This window comes from Typopeltis vanoorti, chromosome 7 (assembly GCF_054136105.1).
Source record: "Typopeltis vanoorti isolate ZY-2024b chromosome 7, IOZ_Tvanoo_1.0, whole genome shotgun sequence".
Taxonomy (NCBI): Eukaryota; Metazoa; Arthropoda; class Arachnida; order Uropygi; family Thelyphonidae; genus Typopeltis; species Typopeltis vanoorti.
In genome coordinates, this window is record NC_143555.1 from 17,157,788 (window position 1) to 17,180,142 (window position 22,355).

Below are 22,355 nucleotides of genomic sequence, written 5' to 3' on the forward strand. Positions count from 1 at the left end.
GTGATGAGAAATTGAACCGGAGTGTCTTGATATTCGCGAGACTAGCCTAATTTCTTGCACTGCAAGCCAATCTCGAGAACTTCGAATAATCACTTTGATGCACACTAATCCGTAAGCGGAAGAAGACAAAAATCAAGATCTCAAATATACAACGGTATTGGTTGCAAAGAAGATCTTTTACAAAAGAGACATAATTGTGATGTTTGAAAGAAATAAACTGTGAAAATTGAGTGAATTCGAATCGAAGGCAAAAATTGATGTTAAAAATCTACATTTATTTTTATTAATAACGGTTTTTGAACAAGAGTCTCAATATTCGCGAGACCAGCTCAATTTCTTGCATTGCAAGACAATCTCGAGAACTTCGAATATTCACTTTGATGCACACCAATCCGTACACGAAAGAAGACAAAAATCAAGATCTCGAATATACAACGGTATCAGTTGCAAAGAAGATCGTTTACAAAAGAGACATAATTGTGATGTTTGAAAGAAATAAACTGTGAAAATTGAGTGAATTCGAATGGAAGGCAAAAGCTGATGTTAAAAATCTACATTTATTTTTATTAATAATGGTTTTTGTCCGAAGATCATGAGTCAAGTATTTAATACGTATTTTATTTTATAAAAGAAAATAGGCCTGTGCATCAAATATAGTTGTGATCTCAGGGAATTCTCAAAACTCAAGAGGACTATGGCGTCAGTCTTGAGTGATACCAATTCCCATTCCTAGTAATTAATACTTATAAATAGTAAAATTTATAAATATTTATAATATAAATATTTAAAAATTCTCTCAGGGGACCCTATAACCCCTAGAGAGTGTGTCCCCTGGGTGGCGGATAGGGGAGCCCACCATGTGTGTGTGTGTACATGTGCATGCATGTGTGTGTATAAATATATATGGTGGAGTGGTCCGAATATACTGAATAAGGACTCGTGGACCAACAGGGCCATAAGGGGCAATCATCTTGATTGTAAGGGAAGCGGCACTCCCATGGACCCTAGCTGGATTTATCCTCTCCTTCTTCTACTTTGCGGAAGACCCACTTACTTTAATCTTTCCTATAAGGCCTTATCAGCCAACTCTTCTTACTTTATGACCCTTGTGCTATTAGAGTACTCGAGGGCCATGGGGGTCTTTTCATTTCTGGACTTACAACTATGTCCTCTCTATAAACCTTACTATATTTCTTCTATAATCTACCCTATTCCTCCTATGGGTTTAAATTCGGAAGAAGGCGAGTTCAGAAGCCTTAAGGTAACAGCCCTACCACTGAATTATTCCATCGTCAGGCTAGTCCCCTGACATGGAGAACATAACCATACTTGTAAGCTGACAGAAAAAGATAATCGGATTGAATCTATGGGAAACGACCCTGGAATGGAAAAGGGAAAACGAAAATGGAAACGAAAAAATATAATACACATAGCAAACTGGAATGTAAGAGGAATAACATATAAAGAAATAGAATTAGACCAGTTATTAAATGAAAGAAATTTTAAAATAGCAGTAATCACTGAAACAAAAAAGAAATTAAAAGAAACTATGAGAGCTGAAAATTTTAATGTGATATACAGTGGAGTCGAAAGAGACCAAAGAGCACAAGCAGGAGTCATGATTTGGATTCATAACTCCCTTTCAAAACAGTTAAAACATTATAAATTATGGAATGAAAGAATAATAGAAGCTAGAATAAAAATAGATAGAGGCTATTTAACAATAATTGGTTTATATGCCCCAGAAGAAGGAAGAGAACAGGATAATATTGATTTTGATAATCAGCTACAAAACATATATGATAAAATAAATAAAAAGGATTACGTAATTTTAGCAGGAGACTTAAATGCAAGAATTGGAAACACGAAAATTAATAATAATATAGGAATACATGGAGAACACACTCTAAGCAGAAATGGTAAAAAATTGATTGACTTTGTAGTTTATAATAACCTAAAAATAATGAATTCCTTCTATAAACATAAAGATATACATAAATATACTTGGGCAGCAAGAGGATGGAAATCAATATTGATTACTTCATATTAAATGAAAAGACATTAAAATTTTCACTATATGTTAGAGTTCACAGAGGATATGAAATAAGCAGTGACCACTTCCTTGTTAAAATAAAATTAAGATTACCACCTAAATGGCTACAAGTAACAAGAACAGAAAGAAAAATTGAAACATTTGTTTATAAAACTAGACTATTGAATGACACAAATGTACAATGGCTATATGAACAAAGAATTAACCAGTATCTAGATAAAATAAAACAAAATGAAGAAATAGAAGTAGAATGGCTTAATATAAAAACGATACTAAATGCAGCAGCAAATGAAAGCTTAGGAAAGACCAAAAAATTCAATAAAAGAAAAAACCTGAAGATCTGGGATGATACAATCAAAGAAATAATCAAAAAGAAAAAAGAAGCCTATCATAAATGGTTAAGCAGTAAAAGATTAGAAGGTGAAATAGAATATAAACGAATAAGAGCCATAGCTAAAAGAGAAGTCAGAAAAAGACATAGAGAATCATGGAATAAATTTGTTTCTAATTTAGAACATGATTTATATAAAATAAGACCCAATGTATATAAGATTTTGAAACACCTAAATGCAGATACCAAAGAAAACATAAAATTAAACACTGAATTGAAATCAGAAGAATTTCTAAATTACTACACAGAACTGTGGACAGACAAATATTTTAAAAAAGACAACTGGCAAACAATTAACGAAAATGAAAAGGAAATAACTGAAGAAGAATTAGAAGTCAGCCTGAAAGAAACAAGAAACGGAAAATCACCTGGAGAAGATAAGCTAGGTTCAGAACTATATAAATACGCAGGAACAAGATTCAAAGGAAGACTTATTATTTTTAAATAAAATTTACTCAACTGGTATCCCCCAATAGAATGGAAAAAAGCAATTGTGATTCCTATCTTTAAGAAAGGTAATAGAGATGACCCTAAAAACTATAGAGGTATCAGTATACTAAATTCATGTTACAAAATATACAGCAGAATCTTAAATAACAAACTAATGAAATATTCTGAAAACTTTATTCTAGAGATACAAAATGGATTTAGAAAAGGACGATCATATATAGACCCAGCCTTCTGCCTAAAATTAATAATAGAGAAAAGAAGAGAATATAATTTAGAAACACATATTGCATTTATTGACTTTGAAAAAGCATTTGACAAAGTTAAAAGAAACATATTATTTAACATATTAAAAGAAAGACAAATACCAAATAATATCCTAAAAGCTGTCACAAGTATATATGAAAATAATCAAATACAAATAAGATTAAATCATGAGCTATCATATACAAGAGAGATAAACCCCTCTCAGCAACTCTTTTTAATATCTACTTAAATGAAATAATAATAAAATGGAGTAAAAATTTACATCAAGGAATTAAACTTTCACCTACAGTTAACCTAAACACTCTCCTCTTTGCAGACGACCAAATAATAATTACAAATTCTGAAGATAACTTACAGAAAGCTATTTTAAATCTAAATGAGATGTCCAAAGATTATGGTATGATAATATCAACGGAAAAATTAAAAACTATGGCCTTTAAAAGACAAGATCCAGCAAGAACTAAAATAGTATTAGATAACAAATCTTAGAACAGGTGAATTCATTTAACTACCTAGGATGTATGATCACTTATGAAAATGAAAAAGATATAAACATAAAAATTGCAAAATATTTAAAAATAACAGGAGTAATTAACTCTATATTTAAACCAAACCTAGTTCAAAAACAAACCAGGCTAAAAGTATATAAGACTAAAAGTACACATTAGCCCTACCGGTCTTAATGTATGAAAGTGAAATCTGGACAATAAAACAAAAAGAAAAACAAATATTAACAACAGCAGAAATGAAGTTTATGAGAAAAACTGCAAAGTATACCCTATTTGATCACAAAAGAAACGAAGATATTATGAAAGAATTAAACCAAGAACCAGTAATTGAAAAAATTAAAAAATATAAACACAGATGGATGGAACACGTTCAAAGAATGAAAACAGAAAGATTACCAAAACAAGCCTTAAAGCCATTAAGAAAACCAGGACGTCCTCTTAAACGATGATTTCTAAGGCCGGAACAGGCCATACTATGCCTAAATCCTTGATACGTATGATGATGATGAAATAGTAAAATTGCGACATAACATGCTTTATGTGTAGAAAATATGAGGATAAACATCCTTTGTTTGATTTATAGCCAGTAAGCGAAACTAAAGATCGATAACTACGATCTATAAGTTTCATGCCGAAAAACTATCAGCGAAGGCAATTCGAAGTAAAGGTGGAGCAAGCTCCCTCACTATTCTTGATATTTTCTCATAATGTAAAACACAGCTCCTAGGGGATGTAATACTGTCATTACATTATGAGGAGAGGTCACTACCCAGACCGGTTTCAACCTTTTTTGAGGTCTCATCAGTGAGTAGGTACAATTGGAAGATATCAAAGCTTAGTGAAAAGAACTTACATACCTTCACTATATGAATGCGATAAAGGTGAAATTATATTTTAGTTAAGATAAAAAGCCAAATGGCTAGTTTTCTGGAACCTTAATATAGAAAATAAGGGGATAAACATCCTTTGTTATTTTATAGCCAGTAAGCGAAACTAAACATCGATAACTACAATATATAAGTTTCATGCCGAAAAACTATCAGCGAAGGCAATAGTTCGTATTTCGGCATGAAACTTATAGATCCTAGTTATCGATCTTTAGTTTCGCTTACTGGCTATAAAACAACAAAGGATGTTTATCCCCTTATTTTCTATATTAAGGTGCCAGAAAACTAGCCATTTGGCATTTTATCTTAACTAAAATGTGTTATGTGTCTCGGGTATTACTGTCAGTGTGCAATTCAGTGATTTGTTCTGATTAATTTAATAACAATGATATTTTATATTTATTAAATTACCCCATAATGAGTAAAAAGTCAAGTCAGAAAACCACACTCTTAAGTTATTTTAAGAAAAATGAAACAGATAAGCAGTAGCAAAGACACCAAAATCAGCAACAGAATCATCGATTTCGGCAGATCCCTTTCAAATGTAAAAATTGCATCTAAACACCGCTTATCAGGTGTTACCAGTGAATGGTTTAAAAAATTCCATTGATTAGCGGTGAAAGATAATGGAATGATGTGCTACAACATGTATGAAATACAGAAAGGGAAGACCCACAAACAAGGAAGTGACTTGGATAACTATGACATGCACAAGACTTCAAAAAGAAAGCTTGGTTGACCATGAACAAAGAAGTTACACACTGATTCTTGTTCAGATATAACTAAAAAATGTATTCTAGAAGAAACTGGAATAGGGCAAATTGAAAAATCAATTTCAATTTTGAATAACTTGCAGAGAGATGCTTTTCTGGGAGCTTTAAGATCTATGTATTGGTTAGTGAAAAATGAGTTACCATACTACATTATTGGAAAAATTGCTTTAGCATTGCAAGACTATGGGCTGTTCCTACTTAGAACATCTTAATGTTGGTAAAAATGCAAGAGTTGATTGATATTTTAGCATCACAAATTAGATCTGAAATACTGAAAAATATACATTCTTCAGATTATTTCAGTGTTTTATGTGATGAAATTACAAACATCTCAGCTTTAAAACAGCTGATTATGTACATTAAATATGTTTGTCACCTTAGAAAAGAGGTCAGGGTTAGTTTTATATCAACTTGCAATATCATTGATGGCAAAGCTGAGACTACAGCTAACAAAGTAATTGAAACCCTTGACAGTCTAGGCTTAAAAACTTGTAATCTGGTGGGCCTAGGATCTCATGGAGCAGCTGTCATTATTGGAAAGCAAAAGGGAGTTGAAAAACTGTACAAATATAAAACAGATGGACTCATGGTCAACTGTCATTGTGTAAACCACCAACTGGCTCTTGCTAGTACCCAAGCAGCTGCTGAGGTGCCTTATTTAGTCATGTTTAATGATATCTTAAGGCAATTGTTTTTCTTCTTCCAAAATTCCTCAGTCAGGCTGGTTTAACCCAAATCCAAAATATACTGAACATTCCTCAGATTAAACTTAAAATGGCTAGTGACACTAGATGGCTGTCTCATGATTGTGCAATACAGTCTCTAAGAGAATGCATGGTGAGTGTTATAGCGGCATTGGAAAGAGAGGCCACCGAACGAAATGATATCACAGCTGAAGGTTTAAGTAAATGTATCAGAACATACAATTCTGTAGCTTCACTAATGATGCTTTCAGATGTGTTACTGCATTTATCTAACTTGTTAGATCATGGCAAAGGCAAGATGTTGACTTAACTGAAATAAAACTAGTCTTAGAAGCCAGAAAACTATCCATCATGGAATTGAAAGACACTCCTGGCAGTCATTTTCATAATCTTCATCAGCATCTTTCAGGCAAATGGTCAGACCTTCACAGTGATTATTCAGATTCTAATGTTATTACGTTTAAGACTACAATATATGATAAATACATAGGCACAGTTATTAAAAGCAAGATTTCCAGATATGCCAATCATTTCCTGCTTTTCAAGACTTTTCAATGCAGAAAGTCATGATCAACATGGGGCTTCTGAGATTCTTTTTGATTATTATTCTATAAATGGAAGTCCTGCAGTTTTAAACTATGAAAGTACGAAGCTAGAATGGGCAGTTGCATCAGAAATGATTAATGGACAATGATACAAAATTCTAGATCCAAGACAAATACTGCTGAAATTAGCAACAACATCTGAGCTCAAAGAATCTTTTCCGAATTTAGCAAAACTAGGTGCTGTTGGACTGGCCATACTCTGAGCAAAGCTGAATGTGAAAGGGGTTTCTCTGCATTAAAAAGGATAAAAACCTGTATGAGGAATCGCATCAGTCAGAACACTAAATAATCTGATGCTGATTTCACTGGAGGAACCAGATCAAACAGATTTTAATTAATTACGAAAAAGCTGCTGACAACTGAGCTTCTAAGAAGAAGAGAAGATTAATGTATAGAATTTTAAGCTGTTTGCATTATCAGGTTTTTCATTACTTAATGAGAAAATAAGAAAAATCCTAGTCTTGTTTGTTATAATTACTATATAAAATATTATCCTTGTTTGAAATAATTTCTAATAAAATTACTATTTTAATTTGTTATGAAAAAGGGTCCTTCTTAACTCATTCAAAATTTTTGTATGCCTGGCTAATGCTTCATTCCACCTGGCTGGTAAAAATTTCTGGGGAGAACACTGCTGATTTTGCCAAAGATGCCAGTTTAATATTTTTAATATCCTTTTTATTCTCTTGTACTACTTCCTCTTTCATTGCAGAAGCATACTGCTCAAAAATTATATGCTTCTGCAGTCCACAAGTTACAAAACAAGGCACTAGGTTTACATACTGTTCAAAAAGGCAACAGAGTGGAAATTACTAATGGATTTCAAGTTAGAACATGAAATATAAAAACTCTCTGTAAAGCTGGATCTTTTCAACAGAAAATGACAGTATTCAAATATTAGCTATTTTTAAAATCTGTTAATTTTATTATTATCTTATTAAAATATGTTATCAAACCTTCAATTATATCTTGTCTTCTTTGCCTTTGTAAAAAACTATAGTTATCTCGTTTAAAGCTTATCTTCTTGACCTTTATTATACTTCTGATGCAAATAATAAAGCTCATGTGTGCAAAACTTACAGAAGAAAGAAATTGCCTCAGGCTGGAGCCAATCTCTTTGTCTGATCTACTGGTGTTTATTCTCAACTGAATTTTGAAAATTTATTTAGTTTCTAGCTGTGCCACCAAATTCGTGTGTAGGAGTTGAATCTCCCTTCAAAAGAATAACACACAGCAAAACACACGGAACCTCTCTCTCTCTTAATTCTAATTAAATCTAGCAACTTAAATTTTCTGTTATGCAGTCGTTACAATATCTACCTTAAGACTCACACAGATTCGAGTTTCATGAGTTTGGACTCAGAAATCATGCAAGTTATTTAAACAAGAAAACAAATATTTAACATCACTGAAATGTACAATGGGTCAATTTTAAGTTCTAAGTAAATTAGCTTCTATGCTTCAAATTACAACTAATGACTACGTCTACAATTTAGTTCCTCGTCATATTCAATTCTAGTAAGACCACATGTCTATAATTTTCTCTCGTTAAACTTGGTTATACTCAGATTAATCTTACATAATATTCTGCAGGCTTAGGCAATAGCTATAACATTGAATACATGATATTTCACCTTAAATTTTTAACCAGACCTTCTTTCACATAAAACAAAATATCTCAACTATCAGCATAAGGCTTATGGTCCTCAAGTATCACTATAAAACGAGTCCCTTGATTAAATCACAGTCACAATCTTTTTCTCTAGTTAAACAATGGAAAGATCTTACTTGAACATCTGTACTTCTCTGAATGATCCTGAAATCATCTCGTTCGGTTATCGTTCGACCTTAGCATTGAACTCGGGTAACTCTTCTGGGACTTGTGAAATCCTTCTTTAATATCAGCGAATATCAGGAACATGCCGGCACGGAAAATCAGCATCTAATTTCTTCTAGAATAGCTTATCTTAGTCACGTCAGTCCCTCGGAAAATTTCTATCTGGAACGCAGGTCTCCGATGGTGATTACAAATTATCTCCCACGCTGTTAGCAAAACTCCGCTGTCGTAGCGTACATCGTAACCCCACGTGACCTCGAAACTTCTCGCTGACCCGGGAACGGGACTGGATGAACTCGAACTTCACGAACTGCCTTGCCAGGAACAAAACTGAATCGCCGCACTGAACTCCTTTTTTCACCATCGCAACCTGCTATTTATCTGGCTGTGATGACCTTGGGGTTTGCTTACATCATCGCCCCTTGGTACATCAGTGGTTTTCACCGCCACCCTTTTCAGTCGTTATGTTCAGAAGGGAAATCCCTGCGCACTGTTGACTCTCAAGGTTGCAGTTGCCCTAGGTCATTTGTTAATACTTTAATCCGTCTGGAATTACTGGTGACTAAGAGATTTCTTTAGACACAATCAATCTTACATGTTTTTCTGTTCTTTTACAAAACCTTTTGTGGTGACAATATTCAGTAATATATAAAAAATATTTCCAAATTAAAAATATGAAAATTTCTCTATTTATCCACGAGTATTTTTTAGTGAATTTTGCTTACCAGTAAAATCAGTATACAAGAGGTTTTTGAATTAAGTTCCTTGAATACATGATTTTACGTTATACAAGAAACTAAATGGCCAAGTCATGGAAACCTACACACATAATTTTCTACAGTGGAACATATAATGACAGACACGAAATTGTGTAGATTTTATGGTTTATTTATTTATTTATTTCGTATGGTGATTCAACAGCCGTGAGCCCCTTTTACGAGGAGGTATGGCACAACCTCAACCCCCCCCCCCCCCCCGAATTTTTATCCAGGCTCGGACATCTCGCATTGAAATTGAGAACATTATTCAAGTATTAAAAATAATAAGACAGCTGGTGAAAATAAAATTAGAGCACTTGTAAAAACGAAATAAAATTAAAGACATTCTAAAGGAGGGGCATGCTTAACAACCAAGATTTATGAACTCATCAAGCTTATACCAAAAAGAATAAATTCCAGTTGAGTGGAATACTGTGGTCATACTGTTTTAAAACGCGAGATCCTATGATAGCCAATAACTATGGAGATATCTTTCTCTTGGACACTTGCTACAAAATAATGTCTACAGTGGTTTGGTAAAGAATTAATGTATATGCATCAAACATCACAGGACTCATCTAGATGGCTTCTGCAACAGAAAGTGAACAACTGATCATATTTCCATCTAGTATTCATAGATGTATAAGCAAGCGTATGACAATACATATCACACTATGGGAAGAAATAAGACTTAGAATTCCACAAAAATATATAAACACAATATGACTTTGTAATCATCTCACCCTCTGCATGGTAAATTTCTTCCAGGAACATTCATCAAATTCTGAAATAAAATCTAAAGGAGCTCTCTCTCTTTTTCCAATGCTCAATCTAGCAATGGAAAAAGTCATTAGAGACTTAAGTGAACAAAGGAGGATAGAAATGAATGGGAGCATCCTACAAGCTTATGCAATAAGCTTGTAGGATGATATTATTCAAATGATGTCTACTTTAATCAAGACAAGTAAGTCTAATTAAAAATACAAATTATATTCTTGTTTAATCCTTTATCCAAGTGTAATCAAGCAGAGTGTGCACATAAAGTTTCTTCACAACTAGACTACTTATATATAGAAACCAATGACTTCACATTAATTGCCATTGTATCCCATGCTGCAAAGCACACATTCTTTTAGGTATATACAATACTATGCATTATGGCAGGAGCCACTGGTTTCGACCTTTACCGAGGTCTCATCAGTGGCAGCCAGTGCAGAAATTAATGGGAAATTATTAGCATCTATATACAAGTAGCCAACCTACTAGTGAAGAAACTTCATATGCAGACTTTGTTTGTTTACACTTGGATAAAGGATTAAACAATTTAATTTCTTGGTATTTTTCATTTAATTTTTAACAAAGTACACACATTAGTTGTAAACTTTCTATAACTAGCTCAAAACCAGAGTATTTTAATAATAAAGTGTTGTACTTTTTCAAAACTAGTAGGTGGGATATATATATATGACTTGGTGATGACATTTAATAATATTGGAATTTGTACTTCTTTCTGAAGAGTAGAGTGGCTCTACCTAGTGTGTGCTTTTGCATGTCAATGAGTGGGGGCTTCTTCTGAGTTTTCCTGTCTTGGAACGATGAGTTCAGTAATGATCGTATAGGGTGACTCAGTGATTACAGGAAAAGTGGATACTAGATCCAACATTATTTCAAAGCCTAAAATTTTGTATGTCTAAAGGTGTATATAATACTAATGCATAGTATTATACACACCTAAAAGGATGTGTGTGTTGCATTATGAGATCCTAAGGCAGTTAATGTGAAGTCCAGTAGTGGCTTGTACATGAGCACTGCAACACTCTCAAAGAAAAAATGAAAGAATTAAATTTTGTTTGTGTTATAAATATGTTAAAGGTTACATCTTATGTTTCGACATTGAGTGAATAGTTAATAATTTGAATTGCTTGATTGATGCTTTAGATTACAGAACAAATGCACTGTGATCTAATGCAATGTCAGAATTATCACATTCGATCAGTTGCGGCTGGATTCGCTGCAACGCACGTAACAAGTGAATCAGACACTGCTCTATGAGCAGCGCTGCTACAGATAAATTGTATGCTTGTGCGCATTATTTCTGTGAAATACAAAACTTTCATTACTGGTGTATGTTCATAGTGAGGGTGAAATATTTTTGGCAAAAATATTTTGTTGATATGTTGATAGTACCGATCTTGAACTCTGGTGATATTGAGTTGGGGTGTGTTTTAGGATTTGTTCCAGCAGTAGCTGACTTTTCGCTGTTTGCCTTGGTGAAAACAATAGGGGCCTTCTTTAACCGGGCAACGCCCCAGCCAGCATAAAATTCTCTCATGTTGTACCATCATTTCTTTCAGTTCTTTCACATTGCAAAACAGTACAAAGAATTAAAACAATTCCTCTGACTCTTGTCACGTCTTCGACAAAATGACTGTCAGTTATTTAATCTGAATGTTAACATCAGTGCAAATACTGCTTATTGTAGAATAGCATTTACTAACTTTCCCTGATGTCATACTTTAAATAAGTTACCTCAGGGCATTAATCCACCAGCACTAACTCTTCTCTTTATTTGTACTGTTGTTCTCTTGAAAGAAATCTGAATACTGTATGTAATAAATGAGCTAGCCAATCTCATAAGAATAGTATGTTTTTTTTCACTCTGAAAATTAAAGTTTCTTCTCTTGCAAAACATGCAAACTAGTCAAAGTATATACAATTAACACACAAAAATACAAAACGCAGATTAGTGTAATGTGGAGTCACCACAATAAATTAGTGTAGGAGCCTCCTGCAATGAGTCCTGGCATATAACAACATTAGTATGGTTAGATGATAATAAAGGAGTGAATGTGTGTAGAAAATGTAAGGAGAATGAGGAATTAAAGTGTATTTCAGGTAGTGAGTGTGATATTTTTGTCAAACTTCAGAATGAAGAAAATAGTGATATCACAAGAAATGGTGAGGTTGTACCAGAGAACTGTGTGGGCGTGAATGCAGAAAATGTGAATGATGGTATTAATTCAGAGCAAATTAATGGTATTACAGAGAATAAAAAAGATGAGATAGATGCAATGAGTGAGATCGCGTTATTGAGCGGAGCGATACAAAGGGTAAAGCGGCAGCTAGAGCGTATAAACAAAAGTCGACTGAGTGTACCAGCCAATAATAAAAAAGTATAATAGGAAAAATAAGCGTATGAGTGTGAATGTAAACAAAATGAAGGAGAGAGAGCTGTATGGAGACTCGTTAGTACGAGGTGTGTTAGTAGAGGATTTGACAAAATCGTACCAACCTTGTGCGATCATAAAGGATGTAACTGAGTCTATTAGAGAGCAAAACGAAAGGGTGAAAGAAATAATTGTTGTGGCAGGTACGAATGATTTGAAAGGAGATAAAATGGAAATGATAGAGGACCTGAATGAATTGTTTGAGGTAGCAAAAGAAAAGAGTGAGAGAGTTAGGATGATTAGTCTTTTGCTGCGGTATGACAGTGAAGTGTTTAAAAGGAGGGCCATAATTGCAAATGACTTTATGCATGGGTTATGTATGACGAGTGGTGTGGAATTTGTGGAGTGAGTTCGATGGGCGAAAGGGTCTATATAAGACGGATGGCTAGCATTTGAATGGATACGGTGTAAGGAGACTTGAAAAAGTGTTGCTAAATGTAGTGGATGGAAACTAGATTTATTAAGGGGGGGGGAGTAGATATACAGACCTTAGGGAGGCAGTTGAATGTATGAATAAGTATAATATGCCCGAGCGAATAAGGACAACAAATCAGAATAGGATAGTTAATATAAGGCATCAGGGTAGGGATGGGGCTAATGGGGGATCTTAAATTCATGTACACTAATGCTGGGAGTATTAGGAACAAGAAGGAAGAATTTTTGGCCATGGTTGGCACTTCCAGACCACAGGTTATTGGCATTAGTGAATCATGGCTAACATCAGATGATATAGCTAGTGGGATTGAATGTGATGGGTATAGTGTGTTCAGAAATGAGAGGGAGAATAAAATGGGGGGAGGAGTATTGTTGATGATAGCTGATGAGCTGCAGCCAAGGAGAATAGAAGTTGAATTGCAGGATAGAGAAAAGAGCACATTTGAGGCCATTTGGTGTGAAATCATGGCTAGCAGAACAAAATATACAATTGGATACTGCTATAGACCAGGTGATGGAAAAGATGGTGGAGACAGTATGCACAAGCAAATAGAAGAAATGAGTGGAAGGAGGGTGATTATTATGGGAGATTTCAACTATGGTCGCATCGATTGGAGTGAGGAGAGGACACACGGGAGGAAGGAATTGGATTTTATACTGTTATTAAGGGATAACTATCTGCGACAGCATGTAATGGAAAATACTAGAGGTCAGAGAGCCATGACCTAGTAATTGCATCTGAGAATTTGACTGTTACAAATATGACCACATTGCCACCAATCGGTGAGAGTGATCATAGGGTCTTGACTTGGGAGGTGGCTAAAGGTGTGGAATTTTCAATTAACAGGGTACATGTGGAATTATCGGGCTGGAAAGTATGGCAAGCTTAGGAGTTTGATTGGTTCAGTGCCATGGCATGTACAACTGCAAAGACTAGAAGTTGATAGTGCATGGGAGACAGTTAAGAAGTGTTTGCATGACGCAATGGCTGACTGTATACCTAGAGTCCGAATAATAAATCAAGTAGGGGTTAAATGGATGAATAACACCATTAAGCTTGAGTTGCAAAAAAAGAAACAACTATGGAGGGAATTTAAGGAGAAAGGTGACTGGCAGGCACATGAACAGTATAAAGCGCAGGCCAAAAGGGTAATAACGAGTGTGGTAAGAAAAGCATAAAAGGATTGCGAAAGAACATTGGCCATGCAGGCTAAAGAGAATCCTAAACAGTTTTTTCAATATGTTGCAAGTAAAAGGAAAAATGTATATGGCAGAATGATTTTAAAGAATGCCAATGGTAGGGAGGTAACTGAATCAGTTGATATAGATGAGTTACTGAGTGAGCACTTTGCAAGAATATATCATCCAGGTGGTGATTGCAGAAATGAATGAACCAGTAGATTATACGGGAATTGTGGTTAATGAAGTGGAGGTGAGTAGTCTATTGCATAACCTCAATGTCAATACATCTGTGGGATTGGATGGTATACCAGCTCGTGTCGTATGACAAGCGGCTAAAGAATTGTCAGTACCCTTGACCATTTTGTTTAATTTGAGTCTCGGGTCTGGGTTAGTCCCGAGGGGGGGGAGGGGTGAAAGAGGAGAAAATAGTTCCACTGCATAAACGTGGTTCCAAGACTGCTGTTATAAATTACCGACCGATTAGCATTTCAGGAATCGTTGTCAAGGTCTTAGAGAAAGTAGTCAAGAAAAGAATACTGGATTGGAAAGATGAAAATGGGATATTGTATGGGGGACAACATGGTTTTGTGAAGGGTAGATCATGCCTCAGTAACTTACTCACATTTTATAACACAGTGACGGCTGAACTGGATAAGGGTAATGGGTTTACAGTGATTCTACTGGACCTTGCCAAGGCCTCTGACAGGATACCACATGGAATCCTAATCAGTAAACTGGAGCAGATGGGGATGGATATAGGGTTGGTGAGATGGATAGGAGGGTAGTTGATGGAGAGATACCAGAGTGGTTTATTCAGGAGTTGAGTCTAAAAGACGGCTTGTGACTAATGGTGTGCCGCAGGGTTCTGTTCTTGGACCACTGCTTTTCAATTTGTTCATCAATGATATAGGAAAGGATTTGAGAGGAAATGTTCACTTGTTTGCTGATGATGCAAAGTTGGGTAGAGCAATTGTGAGTGCACAGGATGTCAAAATTTTACAGGATGATTTGGATAGTTTGGAGGACTGGGCTAGGAAAAATGGATGTCAATTTAATGTGGCAAAGTGTAAGGTTATGCATTTTGGGGTGAAAAGATTAGCAGCAGTATACCACATCGGGGGAACCGTACTCCAGGATATAGACGAGGTCAGGGATTTGGGAGTGTTGGTGGATAGGGAGTTGAAGTTTAGGGGGCACATTGCAAAAGTGGCTAAATCAGCTCATCAAATCGGTTGGTTACTGAAGAATACTTTGACGAGCAGAGACAAGCAAGTTATTGTTCCTCTGTATCTTGATAAGACCCCATCTCGACTACTGTGCCCAGATCTGGGCGCCAGGATTTCTTCTTGATGGGGAGGAAGTGGAGAGGATCCAGAGGCGAGTGACCAAGATGATAGCAGGTCTATGGAATGAACCTTATGAAAAGAGGCTGAAGATTTGTAGGTTGCAGAAATTGGTTGAAGGCGGAAAAGAGGAGATATGATTGAGACATTCAAATTACTGAAGGGTTTCTATAAAATTAATTCAGAGGATATTTTTCAGAACAGGACTAGGTTTTTTACTTGGAGAGTGGTGAATGAGTGGAATAAGCTGCCAGAGTCTGTTGTGGGTGCCATGACTATGAATGAGTTCAAGGCAAAGTATGATAGATACTGTGTGGATGTTGAATAGTTGTTCTTGACATGATGTTTAGGACCTCCGATGAGTCTGAGGACTCCTTGGAGTTGCCCGTAATAATAATAATAATCTCCGGTGGTTTAGTCACTTAAACAGAATGGGAGAAGAAAGATTAGCAAAACAAGTGTTTTCTGCCAGGTAGGAAAATGACCCAGAGGAAGACCAAGATATAGGTGGATTGATACAGTAAAAAGTGCTTTAGAAGATAGATATATAAGAACTGATAATGTTGGAGACTTGACAGGTAACAGATTGATTTGGAGGAAAATTGTAGATAGGAAGTTAGTAATGATGTAATTTTTCATGTCGTACTACCATTTCTTAGCCTCTTGAGGGTATATATCAGGAATTTGATGATGATGATGATCATTTGAAGAGCACACAACTGACTCTGGCAATCTATTTCTCTCATTCAACACTCTGCAAGCAAAAATCTAGTCCTCACTCCCTTACTAACTACATTCTTATTCACTTTACATGGTTGACTTCTAGTTTTCCTCACATTATTCATGTACTGAAATGTGAGCTAACTTATATATCGCTATCGTATTTCCTCTTATCTGCTGATCAACCATCCCCAGAAAACTTCAATCTCTCCTCATATGGAGCATCATACAGCCTACCACCATCTTAGTTATTTGTCTCTGAATTTGTTCCACGTCATCCAGATCTCAAAGAACTCCAAGCGACCACATTTGTGTGTAATCATCCAGATGAGGCCTTATCAAAGCCTTATAAAGAGGAATAATAACCTTATCTCTTCAAGTAAGGATGTTCCTCAATAACCATATATCCTATGAGCTGTTTTAGCCACTTTTGCAATATGCCCTCTAAATTTCAAGTTCCTATCCACTAACACCACCAAATCCCTGGCTTCAAGAGTTCCTGGAGTATGGTCCCATCAATATAGATACATCATGACAGTTGAATTTTGCTAAGACTTTTGACAGAATACAGCATGGAAGACTGTTGGATAATTTAGAGAATATGGGATTGGATTATGGACTATTGGCATGGATAAGAGAATGGCTGACTGACAGATATCAAAGAAGTAATGTATGTGGGGAGTATGAATCTGCAAGATTCAAGGTAACCAATGATGCGCCTCAAGGATCATTCCTTTGTCTACTGATATTCAATCTGTACATTAATGCCATTGTGAAGGATTTGACATGTGACATACAGTCATTTGCTGATGGCACAAAGATAGGCAGGGTAATCAGGAGTGCTTCTGATATGAACTTACAGAATTATCTGAAGAGACTGGAATTGTGTGCATGTGAAAATGGATATCATTACAATGTTAATAAATGTAAAGTTGTGCACTTTGGTAGGATTAGATATCCAAAATCACATTATATTGAAGAAACTGATCAAGCTAAGGAGTTTTAGTAGACAGGAAGTTGAAGTTCAAGGGTCATATAACAAAAATTGTAAATACAACTCAGAGAATAATTGCAGTGCTAAAATAAACCTTGACATGTAAAGGAAGTCATTTTTGCCTCTTTACAAGTTCCACATAAGACCTCACTTGTATACTGCATGCAGGTCTGGTCTCTGGTTTCCATGGTGATTCTGATACAAAGGAGAGTATCAAAAATGATAACAGGCATGTGGAATACTGATTATGAAGACAGAATGAGGATTTGTAGGTTGCAGACAACAGCAAACAGGAGTGATATGATTGAGAGTTATAAATTTCTGAAAGAGTTATACAGGATTTCAATAAATGGAATTTTTTTATTTTATGGAAGGTGGGTAAAGGTTGCAATAGCATCCTTGGAAGTTGAGAGTGAATGCTGTCACGAAGGGAGTGAGGGCAAGATTTTTTCTCTCATAGAATGGTGCATGATTGGAATGGATTGCTGATAGAAGTGTGCAAATAATCTTTTCACTCTGAAAATATTACCATAAGCTTATACTTTATCACATTAAATTAGCATTTGAAAATTCTGTGATGTACCATCATTTTATGTTTTTTCATGTAGTACTATCATATGCTGTACACCCCTTGATAATATATATATCAGGAATTTGATGATGATGAATTAGCATTTGTTCTCCTTTGACCATACTGCCAGTCTATTTTAATCATCCTGTTAAATATCAACATCGTTTTTGTTAACCATTGCTCTACCTAATTTTGTTCCAATTGCAAACAACTGAATATTTTCCCTCAAATTATTTCCTATATCATTAATGAACAAATTATACAGTAGTGATCCGAGTTCAGAGCCCTGTAGGGGCATACCACTAGTCACAGGCCATCTACAGGACTCTGCATATGCATAAACTGTCTGATATCTCTCCATCAACCATGCTCTTATCCACAATAGCAACTTCATATTCATATCCATTTGATGAAATTTATGTATCAGGATTCCTTGTGGTATCCTATCAAATGCCTTTGTGAAGTCCAACAGTATGACTGTGTAACTATTACTTTATCTAACTCGTGTGTATTAATACAAAAAAAAAGTCTTCTTCTTCCTATCCAGGTGTTCTAGGCTAAGTGGCCTGTTCTGGACTCAGTCCATCATCTGCTATTCCTTGTTCTTCTAGGCTTATAGCATAAGCCTATACTGAGCTAAGTATGGCCTCCTTCACTCTTAATCATACTTCTTTCCTATATTGTTCTTCATCTTGATCCCTTTTACATCTCCTCTATTAACATCTATAGAAGAGGACACGATATTATAATCTTTACTATTCTAACTTCTTCCAACTCTGGAGGGGTTCCTCCACTCTCTTCTGAAGCTATTAGAGTAATCGAGGGCTAAGGAGAATTTCATTTTCCTTTAATAACCACTAACCAAGGCAAGCTTGAGGACCTTAAGGTGGCAGCCCCGCCATCAAGCTAGACTGTAGATGGCCAGTAACACTCTAAGTGAACCGAAACCCAAAATTTAATTCATGTTGTTTTATTTGTATGTAAATGACAGTTGGAAAGGGCTTAAATGATGCAAAGTTGGGGAAAGTTATGAGAAGTAGAGCTGATGATGTAACTTTGCAAGAGGATCAAAACAGATTGTCTGAATGTACAAGTGTGTGGGGATGTCAGTTTAATGTTTCAAAGTGTAAAGTTTTAAAATTTGGGAAGCAAAGATGGGATGCAGAGTACAGGACTGGTGGGGATATTTCAGAGGAGGTGAAGGAAATAAAAGAGGTGCAGGGTGATGGTGGATAGACTTGAAATTTTGCTAAAATTGTGAGGACAACACAGATTATGAATATAATGTGGAGAACACGTGTAGACCATCTCCCCGCATCATTCAAAATTCCACATATAACTTTTGAGTACCCAAAAACTTACCTACTAATAGCCTACTGTTGACCAGAAGCCTTACCAATAATATAAACATTCGATTAACAAATATTTTATACGTACATATGTATATAAACTATATTCTTACAATAAAGTAAGCTAGAGAAAAGAAAATGTTATTAAAGTAAATCATAAGGAAGAGAAAATACATTTACAGTACTATAGTGTATTTATCGATACTGTAAGTTTACATCATCCATTGACAAGATGAATCACGTCTGTTAGTACCTACATCAATATTGTCTTACATGATACAAAACACTGTAGATGCTTTATGTATTACTAACACTAGACATCAAAAATGAAAAGATAACATGAAAAAGAAATTCATATTTATTTATATGTGTAACAATTCATGCACTGATAACAAGAAGTAGCAATATGATTGCTTTATGGTACCTAGTGTAATCAATATGATTGTTTGGTGGTAGCCTAGCCTATACACTAATGAATGAATTGCCATAAAATTTTAATTTTATGCTAATTAGTTTAACCAACTGACTAATTAATAACTGTTAATTTTATGCAAATTTTCGATTTAATACTGCATCTTTACGTTTCTTTACATTTTTCTCGACTGGCGCCATGAACGGTCTGCCAGTGTATATAATTGCTGATAAATCTTAACTTTTTATAATAGATTTGTGTATATTTTATGGTAGTAAATGATCTACATATATTTCATGAATTTATAACATACTTAACTCTTTCATATCTTCGATATTTTTATTCTACGCGGTTCCAAAATGCGTATAAGTGGATCCGCGGAGTTCAAACCAGCGTTGTTCAAGGATCAACTGTGTGTGTGTGTGTGTGTGTGTGTGTGTGTGTGTGTGTGTGTGTGTGTACACCGGTATATGACTTTGTGTGTGTGTTAAAGATACCAAGCTATTAACGTGGAATGATGTTTCACAAAGCAAGTGTGCATGTTTTGTATGTGTACAAAAGGTTATATATATATATATATATGTTAAAAATACCAAGCAATTTTAAACCTGGTTTTACTCCATTTCCCAAGTAAGCAAACAGAAAAATAAGTCAAGTTTGCGCCTGCAAGTGATGCAAGTCTAGCTGATCCTACAGGTAGTGCAAGACCAAGGCAACTCGTGGTAAAGGTGGCATAAGCTCTGATCACTAATCTTAATATTTACCCTTAATGCCAAAACACATCTCCAAGAAGGGGATGCATGATGTTTTGTATTAAAGGCAAGGGGCCACTACCCAGACCGGTTTCGACCTTTATTGAGGTCTCGTCAGTGGGAGCTAGGCAGAAATACCAAGATTTAGTAATACAGAGCTTATAAGTATTTTACCAGAACAAGATTGCTTACGTGGGAAATGAGTAAAACCAGGTTTAAAATTGCTTGGTATTTTTAACATTTATTCTACCAAAGGTAAAATACCTTCTACATCTATATCTCCTCCAGAGATTTTTATTTAATAAGGTTAAAACACCTTATGGCAACTTGTTCTGATAAAATACTTATAAGCTCTGTATTACTAAATCTTGGTATTTCTGCCTAGCTCCCAGTGACGAGACCTCAATAAAGGTCGAAACCGGTCTGGGTAGTGGCCCCTTGCCTTTAATACAAAACATCACGCATCCCCTTCTTGGAGATGTGTTTTGGCATTAAGGGTAAATATTACGATTAGTGATCAGAGCTTATGCCACCTTTACCACGAGTTGCCCTGGTCTTGCACTACCTGTAGGATCAGCTAGATTTGCATCACTTGCAGGTGCAAACTTGACTTATTTGTCTGTTTGCTTACTTGGGAAATGGAGTAAAACCAGGTTTAAAATTGCTTGGTATTTTTAACATTTATTCTACCCAAGGTAAAATACCTTCTACATATATATATATATATATACACACACACTTTTTTATATATATACTTCTATATATATATATATATATATATATATATATATATATATACACACTTTTTTAATACCCGATTGCTTGCCACATTACCTCTGGCAGTTAAATAATATAATAAATTAATAAATAAATATATAAATAAATATATATATATATATATATATATATATATATATATATATATATATATATATATATATACACACACTTTTTTAATACCGATAGCTTGCGCCATTACTTCTGGAAGTTAAATAATATATATGAACACAGAGTTCAATATATTTACATATTTTTTTTTATATTTATTACGATTTTAATATATAATATTAATTATTTTATATCCTCCGAACCGATTACTCTCATTTTTCAGCAATGATTTCAAATAACACTATTATTAGTAGTAGTATTACAAACACCTACTGGAGTCAAAACTCGTCGAGGAATACAGAAATAACAAGAACTTTATAACATCGTAAATATAAATTTTAATACATTCCTTTTTCATATAAAAGAGTACAGAAATGCACACCGTATTACTTTACTTTTTAAAAAAAGTCACAAACCAACACTTACCATCATAATAATAACAAACCCTCTTTTTTGAATGACCAGACGCCGCCATTTTCAACACACAAAAATTCTAACTCTCGTTCTAAATATTCATTTCAGTATCTGAAATGCTGGTATCCAGAATTAAATCTGCTGGTATCCAGAATTAAACGTTATTTTTCATACAGATATTAAACTAATTTTATCCTGTATGTATCACCGAATGTCGTTACTCAATTGATTACTACATACGATTCACACTTCGTAATCCCAAGAGTATGAGAAAAGTTGTGCGTTCTCAATAACACGGCAACACAACACAACGCTAGCAGACAAGAGTGAAGTCGAGGAGCATATTCTATACCATTTTTCTATATTCTTGTGGGCTACATGTGTAAAATGAACATTCTATAGCATTCTAAGCCAACTCGTGAATGCCGGGGATTGCATTCCCGTAACCTCTCTAGTCAACTTTACGAAACTTTCATAGCTTCTACAATTAGCTTTGACATAATGCTGGAGCTAATATCCACTTGATTTATATAATTATATCATATGTTTTCTGAATAAAATAGGTAGCTTTTATTGTCTTTTTAGGATTTCCTGCTACGGGAAATGTACATAGCAACTAATTATATGAAGAGCCAAAAGCTTCAATTTGGCGACATGAACTTATTTAAGTTAAGGGATATTATATCCCTTAACGATATTATAATCGCCGAACTTTATATAGTTTCTATATTCGGCATGAATCTTTGAGTTTCTTATTCGGCTATGAAACAATATAGGATGTAATAACCCTTAACTTAAATATGTACATAGCAAGTCTAAAATGTAACTTGTTGCTTT

At 34.8% G+C, this 22,355-nt stretch overlaps 1 protein-coding gene across 2 annotated transcripts in view; it reads right to left on the reverse strand.

The window, feature by feature from the left end:
• HDAC1 (histone deacetylase 1) overlaps positions 1 to 21,850 on the reverse strand; it is a 229,221-nt gene extending 207,371 nt beyond the window's left edge. Inside the window, exon 1 of one of the 2 annotated variants that reach the window (XM_090395692.1) lies at positions 21,531 to 21,850. In XM_090395692.1, the coding sequence (XP_090251818.1) occupies positions 21,531 to 21,579 (49 nt within the window). In that variant the 5' untranslated portion in view covers positions 21,580 to 21,850. The remainder of the gene's footprint in view (positions 1 to 21,530) is intronic. The other variant, XM_090395694.1, reaches the window with a different exon arrangement.
• Positions 21,851 to 22,355: the final 505 nt, after the last annotated feature.